The 13846-nt window shown below is 38.5% G+C and overlaps 2 protein-coding genes across 2 annotated transcripts; one reads left to right on the plus strand and one right to left on the minus strand.

Moving 5' to 3' along the window:
- The first annotated feature begins 39 nt into the window (after window positions 1-39).
- On the plus strand, window positions 40-8637 carry LOC119729284 (ankyrin repeat domain-containing protein 29-like). The gene is made up of 10 exons (XM_038201896.1): window positions 40-212; window positions 3418-3528; window positions 4101-4199; window positions 4441-4539; window positions 4828-4926; window positions 5282-5380; window positions 5830-5928; window positions 6231-6326; window positions 6757-6855; window positions 7871-8637. Exons 1-10 carry the CDS (start codon window positions 201-203, stop codon window positions 7967-7969), a joined length of 912 nt encoding a protein of 303 aa, XP_038057824.1. The 5' UTR covers window positions 40-200; the 3' UTR covers window positions 7970-8637.
- Window positions 8638-9249: 612 nt separating this feature from the next.
- LOC119729286 (acylpyruvase FAHD1, mitochondrial-like) lies at window positions 9250-12838 on the minus strand. The gene is made up of 3 exons (XM_038201897.1): window positions 12732-12838; window positions 11851-11947; window positions 9250-11584 (listed from the first exon to the last, which is right to left on the minus strand). The coding sequence occupies exons 1-3, from the start codon at window positions 12800-12802 to the stop codon at window positions 11078-11080; spliced, it is 675 nt and encodes a 224-aa protein (XP_038057825.1). The 5' UTR covers window positions 12803-12838; the 3' UTR covers window positions 9250-11077.
- Window positions 12839-13846: the final 1008 nt, after the last annotated feature.

A 13846-nucleotide genomic window follows, 5' to 3' on the forward strand; every position in this document is an offset into this window, starting at 1 on the left:
ACCACGTTGGCGCGCGCAAATACCCGTAATACTGGTGGCAAGTCTATACATGTACGACCGATAAGCGATCGATTGGGGGCTAAAGATCGTCTCGTGAACACAGCAATATTTAGTGGATTTCAAGCATTTTGATGCATCTATTTCGCCGATGGGCTGGATTTGAAGGCTCTGACATTGACTGAGTCATCAGGCTTCTGAAGATGTCAGCTAAGGCAAGTATTGTGAAAAATAAATCGAAACAAATGTTTGTGCAAGTTTCATTTCTACAGTACAGTAAAAAGTAACACTAGCACTACACACAGCGGCATCATAGGCCGGCCGGGGGCGGGCCCGCGGGGGAGGGGGGGGGGGGCTCTCCACATAGCCTATAGTACGGGGGGGGGTTAGATTCCCCCTCCCCTGTTTAACAAAAACTTTATTTATATTAATAATTATTTATTAAATCCTGAGTACTACTCCTACTTGCATGACTTGTCTTGTATGTGATGTATCTCCAAATGTTGGCATGTCATTTTTTTATAGCCTGCCCTAATTACTAATTAGGACCTTGCCCTACCAACAACATTGTTGTATCAAGTATATGATTATTGTCATGACGTATGACTGTGTTAGGCTAAGTGAAAAATGGGGGTGGGGAGGAGATTAATGGCTCTTTGATAAAACAAACAACTGTTTATGTGTTTCCTAATTGCACTGCATTTTTATCACTCTTTGTTTGCGTACAAATAATGCACCTATCAATTGTTTCCACGTAGGTGATGGCTGCTTTAACAATTAAAATGGCTTAAATATTATCCACACAATTAATGTCCCCACATGTATACAAAATGCCATATACCACCATGGAGAATAACAACTACATGGTACCACTTAACAGCCAGTAACAATTAATGTAAATGAGTCCATTACTTACGGTACGTGTACAATGCAATTAAGCAGATGGGCATCTGGAGATGTCATTACACACAAGAGTGCAACCATGAATATTGATGGTAATTAGTAAATGCTGAAAGATCGCTCTGAATGCTGAGAGAAATCTGAAGGCTTTTGAATAATTTGGCCAGATGGCTAGGAGGTTCCAAAACAAGACTGAACTGTGTTTTTAGACTAGGTGTTCCCCTTGCCAATAATAATAATTGATAATAACAGGAATTTATAAAGCCCCTTTGCCGAAGGATTCAAAGTGCTGAAAACAAATCAAGAGAATATGAAACAAATAAAATCAAAATAGGTATGTTTTCAAGAGTCCCTTAAAATGCCAAAATCCTATTGGAATCTTTTTGGAGATAAAAAATATATGTGCAATGTAGGCTGCTTTATATATGCTTTTAAAATTTGCATGTTGTAAAAATCAATAGACAGCAGACACATTACATACATGTGGACAGGATTTCCAAAATGCAATATACGCCATTTTGTTCTCTTTTAGAATCTAGCTCTCTCCTGGCTGCCAAAAAGCAAATCAATGGCTGTCACATGTATAAACATTTTGTACTTAAATACAACTTAAGAATACAATTAGGCAAAATTGAAATTTAGAAACAGCTGTCATTCTGTTTTTATTCTTTAAAGTTTGAAAAAGCCAAAAAAAGGGGGCTGCCTCCTTTTTATTTATTATTTTTTTGAAAAAAAAAAAACCTAAAAAAAAGGATTTATTTTTAAACAGTGACACCTCTTTGTATGTTTCATCTAGCCCATATAAAGCTGGTATGTCATTTTCTGAATCCCCCCCAAAAAGCTGGCAGCCATCTTAAAAATAGCCAGGCCGGTCATTTTGCCAATAAAAAAAGGGCCTCCTCCTTCCTTGTTTTTTCAAAAAGGCAGGATGCTAAACATGATATTTGTTTTTAATTGGCCTAACTGTACAAAATGTTCACCTTTTTCAAATGGATATGTCGCGTTTTTAAAATAAATTCTTCACATGTACACGTGTGCAATGCATTATGTGCATGTACACTTAGTAAATGCCAGGCCGGTCATTCTGCCAAAAAAAAGGGCCTCCTCCTTCCTTGTTTTTTCAAAAAGGCAGGATGAAAACATGATATTTGTTTTTAATTGGCCTAACTGTACAAAATGTTCACCTTTTTCAAATGGATAGTTGCGTTTTGAAAATAAATTCTTCACATGTACATGTGTGCAATGCATTATGTGCATGTACATACATGTATGCATCCCTTAAGGGTGTACAGTATATGTACATGTGTACATGTTCAACCCTACATGCTAACATGTACTTGCCCATGGACTTGTTGACTACTGTGCAACCTGAGATGCCTGCTTGCATTCCACACATTACTGTATGCATGCATCATCCATCATATCAAGACTGCAGCCAAGTCTCAATATCAGATTGCAGACATTGGAGTAGTGAATGCATTCAAATATCTTCTCATAATAAACAACCCCATTTATTCATGTTATTATTGAATGTACCAAAGCATATTTTTTTACAATGTATATATACAATAAGCTGCAAGATCATGGAAGATAAATGTGCAGTTGTGCACACGTTTTTTTTAATTCAAATATTTAATCTGCCTGAAAAATTGAGAACCATGAACTCCCTAGGTACATTGAATCGAAGCTAAAGCCATCCGTTATATGGCGTTAGTCATATCTCTGCCATTTGCGCATATCTACGGAGTTATAAACTTGGTTGCCACGGTAATTTTGGAACCGGATGGGAATTTTGAAGCCAGATGGGAATTTCCCCCTGTTTTTTCCCCCAAAGTTTTTTTTTTGGCTGGTTTTACGCCCATCTCGTAAATCAGCAATAGCCTAATATACTGGAATGTTTAAAACTTAATTGTACATGGATTTATTTGTGTAAAATTATTATAGTACATGTATTTGTAAAAGTATTAAAGTACGGAATCCGTTTCATTGATGTACTGTTTGAATTTTACTTTGCCTAAGTTTAGTTAATAATTCATACATATATGCTGTGCCCCAGTGGAAACCAGTTTTAAACTGTTTGGGGACACCCATGGTAAAGAAATGTAATAAATAGATAAATAAATATATGTATGTGTACATGATGAATGCAGAAAAAAAGTTGTAGTATTGTTTTGTTATTGCTTTCTTAGTGGAAGGAATTGGCTAGAACTCGGCACAATACAATGATGTCCTTGACAAAGATGACCTTGATTATCCAAGCTCCCCTTTATTACAAAAAGAACACAAGTTTACCACAATTTATAGATTGGTCAAATCGCCTGTTCAGGTAGTGTTCATAATTCTAGTCAATGCAGTATCAAGAAATATTTTTTTCTCTGGAGTAAAACAGACTCCTTTACTTAAAAATAGTGACAACTTACCAGGTATGTACTGAATATTTCTGGCAGATAGAGCAGTTGCAGTTACAACTTACAACTGACTTACTATTCAATGTTGTTGTTTTTCCCTGCTCATTAACAGAAGGAGAGCAAATCGGACCAGCAGCTCCACCTAGCTGCTTTGCAGGGCAACCTATCCCTGCTCAGGAGATCATTAGATGGAGGCAAGGTGCATGTAGACTGCAAGGATAAGGTAATCGAAGCCTGCTTTTAGAGTTGGAGCTAAGTTTCTTGAATAGGGATGGCAAAGCAACATCCAGAGCATGCAAGTCTGGAGTAGCAGATCAAAGCATCAGCCGAGACACAAGTAACAGGATGAACAATGACAAAGGAATGTCTTTGCTGACTTGTGATGTCTCCTACATCAGAAGTCCTTCCTCCATCTTGCAAAGTCTGAAGTTTCCCTCTCCCCACGATCATCTGGAAAAGTTTGGTTTCGTCCAGATCATGTTTCAACCAACAAACCCAATCAGGCAACGTAGGGTATCCTCCACAATAATTCCATTCCAACTGCGATCAGCTGCTTTAGTTTCTTAACCGGGAATTTTACTTAATAAACCAAGAAATATCTGGCAGATGTTGACTGTATAAACTGTTAAATTTATTGCAAGAAAGTTACTGTTTTTCCGTAAGATATAGTGTAGCAAAATAGGTCAGGAATGTGAAGTTGTTTACTCAAGTTCACGAGAAAAAAACCTTGGTGCAGCTATAATCATTGGAAGCTGTAAGCCAATAATCTGGAACCTGCCTTATTCTTGTTTGCAGGAGGGCACAACACCTTTAATTCTTGCCGCAGCCAACAACCATCTTCAGTGTGTCAAAGAACTCCTGGAGCAAGGAGCACAGGTGGATGAGAGAAGAAACGTAAGATGCACCCCAAAACATACTTGATACAGCCAGTCAGCCATTATCTATTCCTAGCCCTGCATTCAAAAAAGCATATAACTATTCATAGATAGGTTTTGCCCTTCACCGACGTGAAACAGTATAAATTTGTTTGTAGCCAAACTTCGGTAAACATCAGCACCTGTTGACAGAATTACACATTTATAACACAGCCTCATTCTCTCACTCACTTTTAAACCTTTTTGTTTTTGTTTATTAGACCGGTACCTGCGCCCTGTTCTTTGCAGCCCAAGGAGGTTTCCTAGACATAGTCAAGGAACTACTTGACAAAGGAGCGTCGGTGGACCTACCAAGTCAGGTAGCCAGTTATTTGGTGAAACTGTCTGTACTTGTAAGCATGAGGTCCCTGGTTAGAACCCTGTCGCGGTTCAAAATCAGGAGACACTCCGAAAGGCATGCCAAGGCATGCTGTGAGTTGCAACAATTTTACAGCAACTTGTTTGGCAATCTCCGACGAAAAAAAGAAAGGCAAATTTTATTTCTCTGTGATGGTCTGAAGGACGAAAGAAAACTGTAGGAGAAATGCATTTGTTAGCGTCCTGCCTGTGAAAACGTGACACTGAACCGTTTGTTATTGTATCTGTAGGACGGCGGTACACCACTGTTTGTAGCTTGCCAGTGTAATCACCTAGATGTCGTCAAGGAACTTGTTGCAAGAGGAGCTGATGTACACCGGACTATGAACGTGAGTATTGCAGGATGTACTACAAAGTTCTAGAACTTTACCGTAGTTCTCCCAATTTTTCAATACCAGTGAATGCAGTGATATTTCTGAACCAAGTATACTGCAATGGAACTATGTGTGAAGCAGCTTGCTATTAAAGTAGGGAAATCTTTTTCAAAAATACACAGATAAAAATGTGGTAAAATGTATGTTGAATTTTGCATGTAATTTTGGGAAGCCAATTCATACTCTTCAATTGTTCCCGACTGTCTGTGGTTCAGCAGTGTCTTAAGAGCTTAGCTCTACTTACATCTTGGTGAGAAGTCTGTAAGTGTATAAGTCAGCTCATCAGTGTTTTGATCATTTGGTTGTACAGGATGGTGCGACACCACTCTTCATTGCTTCACAGAACGGTCACTACAACATGCTCAAGTATCTCCTGGAAAGAGATTGCGATGTCAACCAATCAAGATTGGTGAGTATTTCTTGACACCCCTCCCCCTCCCCTCCCCTCCCCCCCCCAAACATCCCCTATCCCAACCCTCCTTCAATCCCCTCCCCTAACAAAGACAAAAGGATAGACAGCGTGTACTCATGGCTTCAAGGCTGTGTAATTCCTTTTTTTTACAAAAGGGTGTTATTAAAAACTGCCTCATCTTTGCTTTCTCAAGGGTCAAAGACTTGCCCTTTTGAACTCTGACACAGGTCAACTTCATTGGAATAATAACACAAACACATTTATGACAGCATTTTACATGTTAATCTCCTCGAAAACTAGGTCAAACAGACTACAAGAAATATAGAATCCCTATAACAAATCCAATTTACAAGCAGTCTAGGTGTGAGGCCATGGCCCGACTTGCATTATCAAAAAATCGACTTCACATTTAAAGTTGGTTGGTTGTTTGATGTTTGTTTACTCAGGACAAGGCCAGCCCCCTGTGGATTGCCGCTCAGATGGGACATGCAGACATCATCAGGGAACTTCTCTCCCACGGTGCTAAGATTGATTCTGCAAGAGAGGTTAGGTGTCTGTCTGTCTGTCCGTCTCATTAACTGTCTTTCTGTGTGTGTTTTTGTCAGATGTCTTCTTGTTCTGTAATGACTCAGATTGCTCGCGTGCTCAAGCTTGACAATACTCAGGGAGGTAGGAACAGATTTTATTGGTCATTCTGTGATGAACTTAAAGAAGTTTTTTGCCCGAAACCCCCATCTCTATCAAGCCTCAATATTGGATGCCATTGAGCTCTTGTGTATGGGCGCCGGAGATTGTATTGAATATTCATTGTTTGATATGAATATTCATGATTTTGTTTGATTGACAGGATGGTGCCACTCCCCTTTTTAAGGCAGCTCATAAGGGACACACTGATTGTGTGTCGGACCTGGTCAGCCATGGTGCTTGTTTAGGATTACTGGAGGTAAGCACTTTCTCAAAACTAGGTCCTGCTTTATTGGAAAACTTTTCCAAGTTTCTCCACTCTTACTCCTACTTTGGGGATGGTTCCTTCAAGAGTTTTGCAAGTTACCTGCTAAACTTGAACACATTTGAGAGGAGTGTGATAATATGAATAATGCTCACATTCTATCATAATAATTCATTCACATTTATTTCCATTTCACAGTTCATAAAATACAACTAAATAGATTAACACTTTGTGTTCAAGCTCCGAAAAAGGCATCAATGTGATTTCGAGGCTTTTTGATGGCAAGTTCCTGGAAAAATTTGCAACATATATTGGGCAGCTTTGCCATTTACATCTGACATCTTTAAATTTGTAGTGTAGTAGCAAGTTTTCAATGTGTTGTTGAATCAAAAATCCACTGCCGGGTTTGCTTGTTCCTTCTTAGAATGGTGAGAGTGCTTTACATGCTGCAGCTCTGTTTGGACATCTCAAAGTCGTCAAGCAATTGATGCACGCTGGAGCAGATGTCAATCTCAAGAACAAGGTATGGTATTAAGATGATCACAACTGCTCCATCCCAACCAGTGTTTTAATAGAGTCCATTACACCTCCCTGCAAGTCCCTACAAATCCATCACAAGTCCATCACAAGTCCATCACAAGTCCATCACAAGTTCATCACAAGTCCATCAAAAGTCCATCACAAGTCCATCACAAGTCCATCACAAGTCCATCAAAACTCCATCAAAACTCCATCACAAGTCCATCACAAGTCCATCACAAGTCCATCACAAGTCCACCACAAGTCCATCACAAGTCCATCACAAGTCCATCACAAGTCCATCACAAGTCCACCACAAGTCCTTCACAAGTCCATCACAAGTCCATCACAAGTCCATCACAAGTCCATCACAAGTCCATCACAAGTCCTTCACAAGTCCACCACAAGTCCTTCACAAGTCCATCACAAGTCCACCACAAGTCCACCACAAGTCCATCACAAGTCCATCACAAGTCCATCACAAGTCCTTCACAAGTCCATCACAAGTCCACCACAAGTCCATCACAGGTCCATATCACAAGTCCATCACAAGTCCATCACAAGTCCATCACAGGTCCATCACAAGTCCATCACAACACCTTCAGTCTCAAGTCAAGTCACTAGCTATTCAAGTGAACTGTTACAAAAATATTCCTTTGTCATTGTTCGTCCAGTTATTTGTGACTTATGAAAGGACATGTAATGGACTCGACTACAACACTGATCCCAATTAAACAAAAAACAATGATGGCAATGACATTTTTGTAAAGTGCTTTCCATGTATCTTTGTTATTTATCTTTGTCATTTATTTTCATGTTTTGTTTATCTACTATTAATTAAGTACATTATCTGTGTTCATTATGGAAGTTATGAAATAAAAAAACTGAACTGAAAAAAAAAAATCTGTTAATGATCTCACATCAGAAGTTACAAGGATCAATCCTGGGAAGTGCATCCTTTATGGCAGTGATATAATTGTACTTCATCTCTTATTTGCCCCACCCAACCCCTAACCTAGGAGGGCGCCACAGCTTCAGATCTTGCCAGAGATGCAGGGTATGACATCATCTCAGACTTCATTCACATGTCCAAGCAGTCACCCCACACCACTGTATGATTGTGTGCAGTATCAACATACATCAAGACACCCACGTGTGAGTTCCCATCGTCACAAGTGGCCCTTTTCAATCAGAGGATATTACCACACAAATTGTCCTTACTGATGACAAAAAGCGGTAGAAAAGAAATCTCAAATGGTTCCTTTTCTTTTTAACTACGCAAGGCTCTTTATCTTAGCTCAGCAAAATAACCACATGTTTGTAAGCCAAAAAGAACATTAGGAGCAATATTCATTACATATAAACCCTGTGGATGACAAGAAGACATACACATGTAGCATATGAAGTCATATTGTGAAAATATTGAACCAACGACCAATAGCATGATCCCTTTGTAGTAGTGTAACCGCGGCATTAAAGTACAGTGTTTATGCTGTGATGCAGAAGCCCAAGTAATTCTAATATCATGTCATTGTCATAAAAATTGGAGTCTTGCCATACATCCAAATGAAATGAGCATTTTGACATAAAAGATGCAAGCATTAAGTTTGAGATAGTTTCCATGAAATTTTAGTTTGGTGTTTTTTATTTGTATTTTTATATTGAGGTCTTCCTAATCAAATGTAAAAATACTTTCCTACTCTTGGTATCGCAGGAGTATTTAAATTTGATCATTCAGCAATATTTTGATAAATAACTGCCTGCATTTGAACAGTAATTTTGTTTTATTTTTTGTGTGAAATATTGACTTTGTTGTTTATGTTGAGTAGAATTTCTGTTTTTTGTATTGCCGTAACTGTTGTTTTTTTTTAACCAGAAGCAGATGTAGTGCATTAGATTAAATCTGTAGTTATTTGACAAAACAATTCAAATATGCATCTAGGCATTGCGCATGCCTACATGAGGAAAGTGAATGTTCAACCAAAAATAAAACAGTAAGAGGCACTGGATTTTTAGGAGTCCAAAGTTCATGTGACACTGGGAAAGGGTTTAAGACCAGCTAGCCATGTCTTTATCATCCATTTAAGACCGGCCATGTGACAGGCTCTCGACCAATAGGAATGGGTTAACTGTCTTGGGTATTTATGAATTCTTGTTTTAACTGGGTCATTCAGTGGAATCCACTGGTCTCCCATGGGGACCAGTAAAGAGAAGACAATGAGAAGAAATTACAGTTAAGAGGTGGGGGAAAGCCCAGAAGAATATTCTGAGGAAAACCCACGCAATCAGGCATGGACTGAAAACCCAATTCACATATTGTCCCAGGCAGGAATTGAACCCAGGTCACAGCGGTAGAAGGCCAGGAAAGTACCGCTACGTCAACCTGACTCCCAAAATCAATTTGTCAAGCACAAGTCGGGCACACAAATGTGTAAGTTTGTCTTCACCATAACAGCACTTTCCTTGTATAAGTGGAAATGTTTCTATAATATATTTAGCAGCTTTGCAGTTTAGTACTTTACTTACCAAAAGATAATAGTTTACATCAAGTTCATTATAATATTTGAACAGATACTTTATTGGAGAGTTAAAATTTGTGCATGTAAGAAAAAGAGCACAGGTGTTGTATAAAAAGAAATATATTTTGACAGTCAGGGGTTAGGCTGAATGATTTTGAAATATAAAATATCAACATGTTTGTGTTGATTCATTCAGTTATAACTAATATACAAGGTACACAAATATTTCAAATTTTGGCGTATTCCTGTTGCTGGCTTGCAGTGTTTTCGTATTCATGGCTGTACTGTTCTCAGATTTTCTCAGACTGTTGAAAATTTTCTGCACGTATTCTTCAACATGTTCTCAACCACAATGTAATCGTCTTAATCTGTAACACTTGTTCTTATCTCATTTGTATTCATACCAGAACTATACTTCTGAACAAATACATGTTTTTTTTGACAACACCACTGTTATGTTGTGACTTGTTTGAATCACATGATTTATAAATGTTTTGAAATAATGTAGTCAAATACTGGTACATGTAATTATACCAGAGCGTTATCTAAATGCCTATCTGGCAATTTTCTTTGGATTTGAAACATCTATAATTTTATTTATGCCAATACACTGTCAAATATTCATCTCAATGCATAAATGGATCAAATGAAGGGTCTTTTTTACATTATTATTAGTCATTTCTTAATTGTGAGCAAAAGCATCAAGTTATACTGATGGTTGTCCTAAGTGTGACCGATGTTGTTGCCATCTTGGTCTTGAACCCTGCCTTGTATGCACATTATCATAGAATTGCCTTACAGATTTAATAGGTAGCCAGACCATCTGCATAGACTTGTAATGTTAGTTACTCATACCATGACCTTGCCTAGTCAGTTTTGCCACAGATAGTGCATCTTTCATTTAAAGGTTTCTTTCATATGAACTGTGTAAAGCTTTTATTATTTGCCAAAGTTTGGACAGTGTTACAGGTTATTTGCTACCTCGTGTTTGTTTTATTTAGTTTTTTTTGACAAATATTTAGATTGTTGTGTTTTATGTGGCTTTATCAGATGTATTCAGCATGGGCAGTACAGTACTTTGTTTTCAGTAAGAGTTGAATAAATTGTTTGCATTGAAATTTATAGGTCTCCACGTCGCTGCAGTTTTATTTTAAACGGACTGCAATCTTGTCGATGCAAAACAATATTTTACCTTTTTTATTAAAGGTTCTCGAGTCAATGAAACAGGAAAGCTCAATGACATACAGTGCAATATTTTTTTCAGTTACAGAAATTGTTTAATAACTGTAAATACACAATTTTAAGGTATGAAATTTAAAATTAAAAATCTAATATTTCTGTTTTTAAATTTTACAATTTATACATTTTTCATAATTTTTCATTAGAGAACATCTATCCCAGGAATTTAAAGTTACTTTAGCCCCCTTTGCAATAACTGCAAAACCAGAGATGTACCCAACATAACAGCCGAGATAGTTTTTTTTAACGAAAGGTATATATATAAATATCTGTAAGAATTTAAAGAGTATTCATCAGGGCACCACATTACATTTGGATGCAATAGTTTCTTCAATCTAGCCCCAAAGATTTTCCAGTGGATGCAGTGAAAAATTATTTGAATATGGTGGGTTTACTGCAAAAATGCATAAATTGAGGTTCTTTTTAGAGATAATGAATGAGAGACGTAAGTACAGAACTTGTTCAAGTTTATATTCCTTCTGCAACTGTGAAGGACATGTTTACTTTATCGGTTGATGAGCCATCTGACAGGCCACATGTGATGACATCACCACCTTGCACTGGCCCGACACCAGAGGGCGTCCCAGTCAACACCAAGTCACCCTCTTGCAGCGACATGTAGCGACTGATGTAGCTGAGGAGCGCGGGGATCTTGAAAATCATGTCACTTGTGTTCCCATCCTGCCTCATCTCATCGTTGACTTTAAGCCAGAGCCGGAAGTTGTGCGGGTCTGGTACCTCATCTCGCCCCAGGAACCCGCTGACTGGGCAGGAGGTATCGAACATCTTGGCCAGCGTCCAGGGAGCACCCTTCTTTTTGGCCGCATCTTGGAGGTCTCGGGCCGTCATGTCTAGCGCCAGGGTGTAGCCGCCCACGTGGTCCATAGCTGAGGATTCTGGGATGTCTCTCCCAGGGCGGGATATGACCACGCCCAGTTCCACTTCATGATGCAAATTGTTGCATCCAGGAGGAGCCTGCAAGACAGAAAACATTGGAAGATGCCTCCAGTCAAAGTATCTCTGATTTTTGATGGCACTGTTTAAGTATGACCACTGCCCATTGGAAGCAGCCAAAAATAATCAACTTGCTTTTAAAATGAAAGAAAATTGTTTAAAGACATCTATATACAAAAAAAAATGAGTATGGGAGGAGGGGGAAGGGGAGGGGGGATTGTGGGTGTATAGGGGAGGGTGGAGCATTACAACCAAACTAGAATGCATTCTTTTTGTGGTAGTCTTACTCTTATTGGAGTACCCTCTGTAATGAACGCAGTCGTTGGTTTCAGGAAAATGATGGGTTCTGCCGGTATGGTATTCCCCAGCTCAGCTGCATGGGCACTGAGAGTGAAAATGATTGGTTTGTTAATTAAAATTGTATGATAAGAATGAAAATTTGGCTATAATTAGAAATAGTACTAGTAGGCCTACAATATGAAAAATTACGCAAAGTATATGGGCTAGGCTGGGGCTTTTTAAAAAGTAAGGCTTAGGCCAAGTAAAAAACAAAAACATGTTTAATAGCGTCCTTCCTTTTTGAAAAAGGAGGCCCTTCCAACCCCCCTCCAAAATGGCCGACCATGCTATTTATCAAGATGGCCAGATGGCCGCCACTTTTTTTTTTTTAAATGGCCGCCACTTGGACTCAGGAAATGACACACCAACTTTATATGGGCCTAGATGCAACAGACAAAGAGGCCAAAATGATTGATCTTTTTTTAAAATTGTGTTCCCCCCAAAAAAGAAAGGAGGCCTGCACTGCAGCCTCCAAAAAGGAAGCGGGCGGGGACGCTAAACATATATATATTTTTTTCTTGGCCTAATCTAATTTTTTTCACATACCAGGAACCAGGAAAGCCAGTGCCCCCTCGGGCTATACTCTCGCAAACAGCGACTGAAACTGACAGCTTTTTGCACTGCAAAAGTACATGCACAGTCTTCACTGCATGTTTTGGTTATAGCGCCCTCTACGTGTATTTCAACCCAACACATTCTACTAGTCTAATCTAACGTTTATTTCACACCAACATTTTCATCGACCTAACTGCCAGATCCGTCCACCTTTTTATAAACCAAGGCTAGGCCAACTTAGCTTTCTTTTCTTTACGCTTGGAAGGTTACTTACGCATAATTACGGCCAACGCAGATAATCTTTCGTCCAGTCTCGACAAATCGCGACAGACTGGGGGCAGCCATTTTGAAATGAATTAGACTCAAATCCAGCCGCTAGTTCTAGTTATTCTAAAGGAAAACATCATGCGCATGCATACTTTTGTGCGCCCTCAGTCGAGTCACTGTGAAAAATTAATAAGAAACAGCATGGGAAAGAAAGTTCACTCTGATTTTTCTCCCTTTTTTATCTATTATTTGCTGTCATATTTATACAGGGTTGCCTGATCTGCTTTCCATAAGGGCCCTGGGTCCTTTACATAAATATAATTAAAACAGTAAGATAATTTGAATAAAAACAAAACAATAAAAACATCATAATCAAATTAAATCAGACATATAAAAAAAATAACGACTACAACCCAACAGATCAGAATAAAACAAATCCTCCCCACTGGGCAATTTGTTACCGATTACCGAGATTACCGGATATTTCCGGTAATATCACCCCAAAATTTGACTAAGACCAAATATTACCAATATTACCATGTTATTACCCAAATGATATTACCTGTGTTATAATGAAAGTGTTATAAATTCCTTAATATTTGGTATTTTGAGGATAAGGATAAGATATAAATGATCCTCGAGGCCAACGGTCTGTTTCTGTTGAGGAAAATAATTGGAAAATGGTGCACCATCGTACCACAAATTCCAAGTCCAAAATATTACTGTTATCACCCTGTTGAAACCGACATTTTACCGAGTTACAACCGGGTGATGAGAAGTAATATGGGTAATGTTGAATGACTTGTATTGGTTATAACATTGCGAACTTGAGTAATAACAGTAAACTTATTGCAATCCCCGTGAAATGTTCAAGTCCAAAATATTACTGTTATCACCCTGTTGAAACCGACATTTTACCCAGTTACAACAGGGTGATGAGAAGTAATATCGGTAATGTTGAATGGCTCGAATTGGTTATAACATTGTGAACTTGAGTAATAACAGTAAACTTATAGCAATTCCAGCGAAATTTCTAAGTCCAAAATATTACTGTTATCACCCTGTTGAAACCGACATTTTACCCAGCTACAACAGGGTGATGAGAAGTAATATCGGTAATGT

This window comes from Patiria miniata, unplaced genomic scaffold (assembly GCF_015706575.1).
Source record: "Patiria miniata isolate m_02_andy unplaced genomic scaffold, ASM1570657v1 HiC_scaffold_20, whole genome shotgun sequence".
In the NCBI taxonomy this organism is placed as follows: Eukaryota; Metazoa; Echinodermata; class Asteroidea; order Valvatida; family Asterinidae; genus Patiria; species Patiria miniata.

Excerpts from the sequence above, each read along its gene's own strand:
- LOC119729284 (XM_038201896.1), top strand. Across the intron at positions 4,200-4,440 it reads AGGTGGATGAGAGAAGAAAC|ACCGGTACCTGCGCCCTGTT; the intron begins GTAAGATGCACC and ends TTTGTTTATTAG. Across the intron at positions 5,381-5,829 it reads ATGTCAACCAATCAAGATTG|GACAAGGCCAGCCCCCTGTG; the intron begins GTGAGTATTTCT and ends TTGTTTACTCAG.
- LOC119729286 (XM_038201897.1), bottom strand. The coding sequence starts at position 12,802 with ATGGCTGCCCCCAGTCTGTCGCGATTTGTCGAGACTGGACGAAAGATT. Across the intron at positions 11,948-12,731 it reads TGCGTTGGCCGTAATTATGC|TGCCCATGCAGCTGAGCTGG; the intron begins GTAAGTAACCTT and ends TTTCACTCTCAG. Across the intron at positions 11,585-11,850 it reads CAGAGGGTACTCCAATAAGA|GCTCCTCCTGGATGCAACAA; the intron begins GTAAGACTACCA and ends TCTGTCTTGCAG.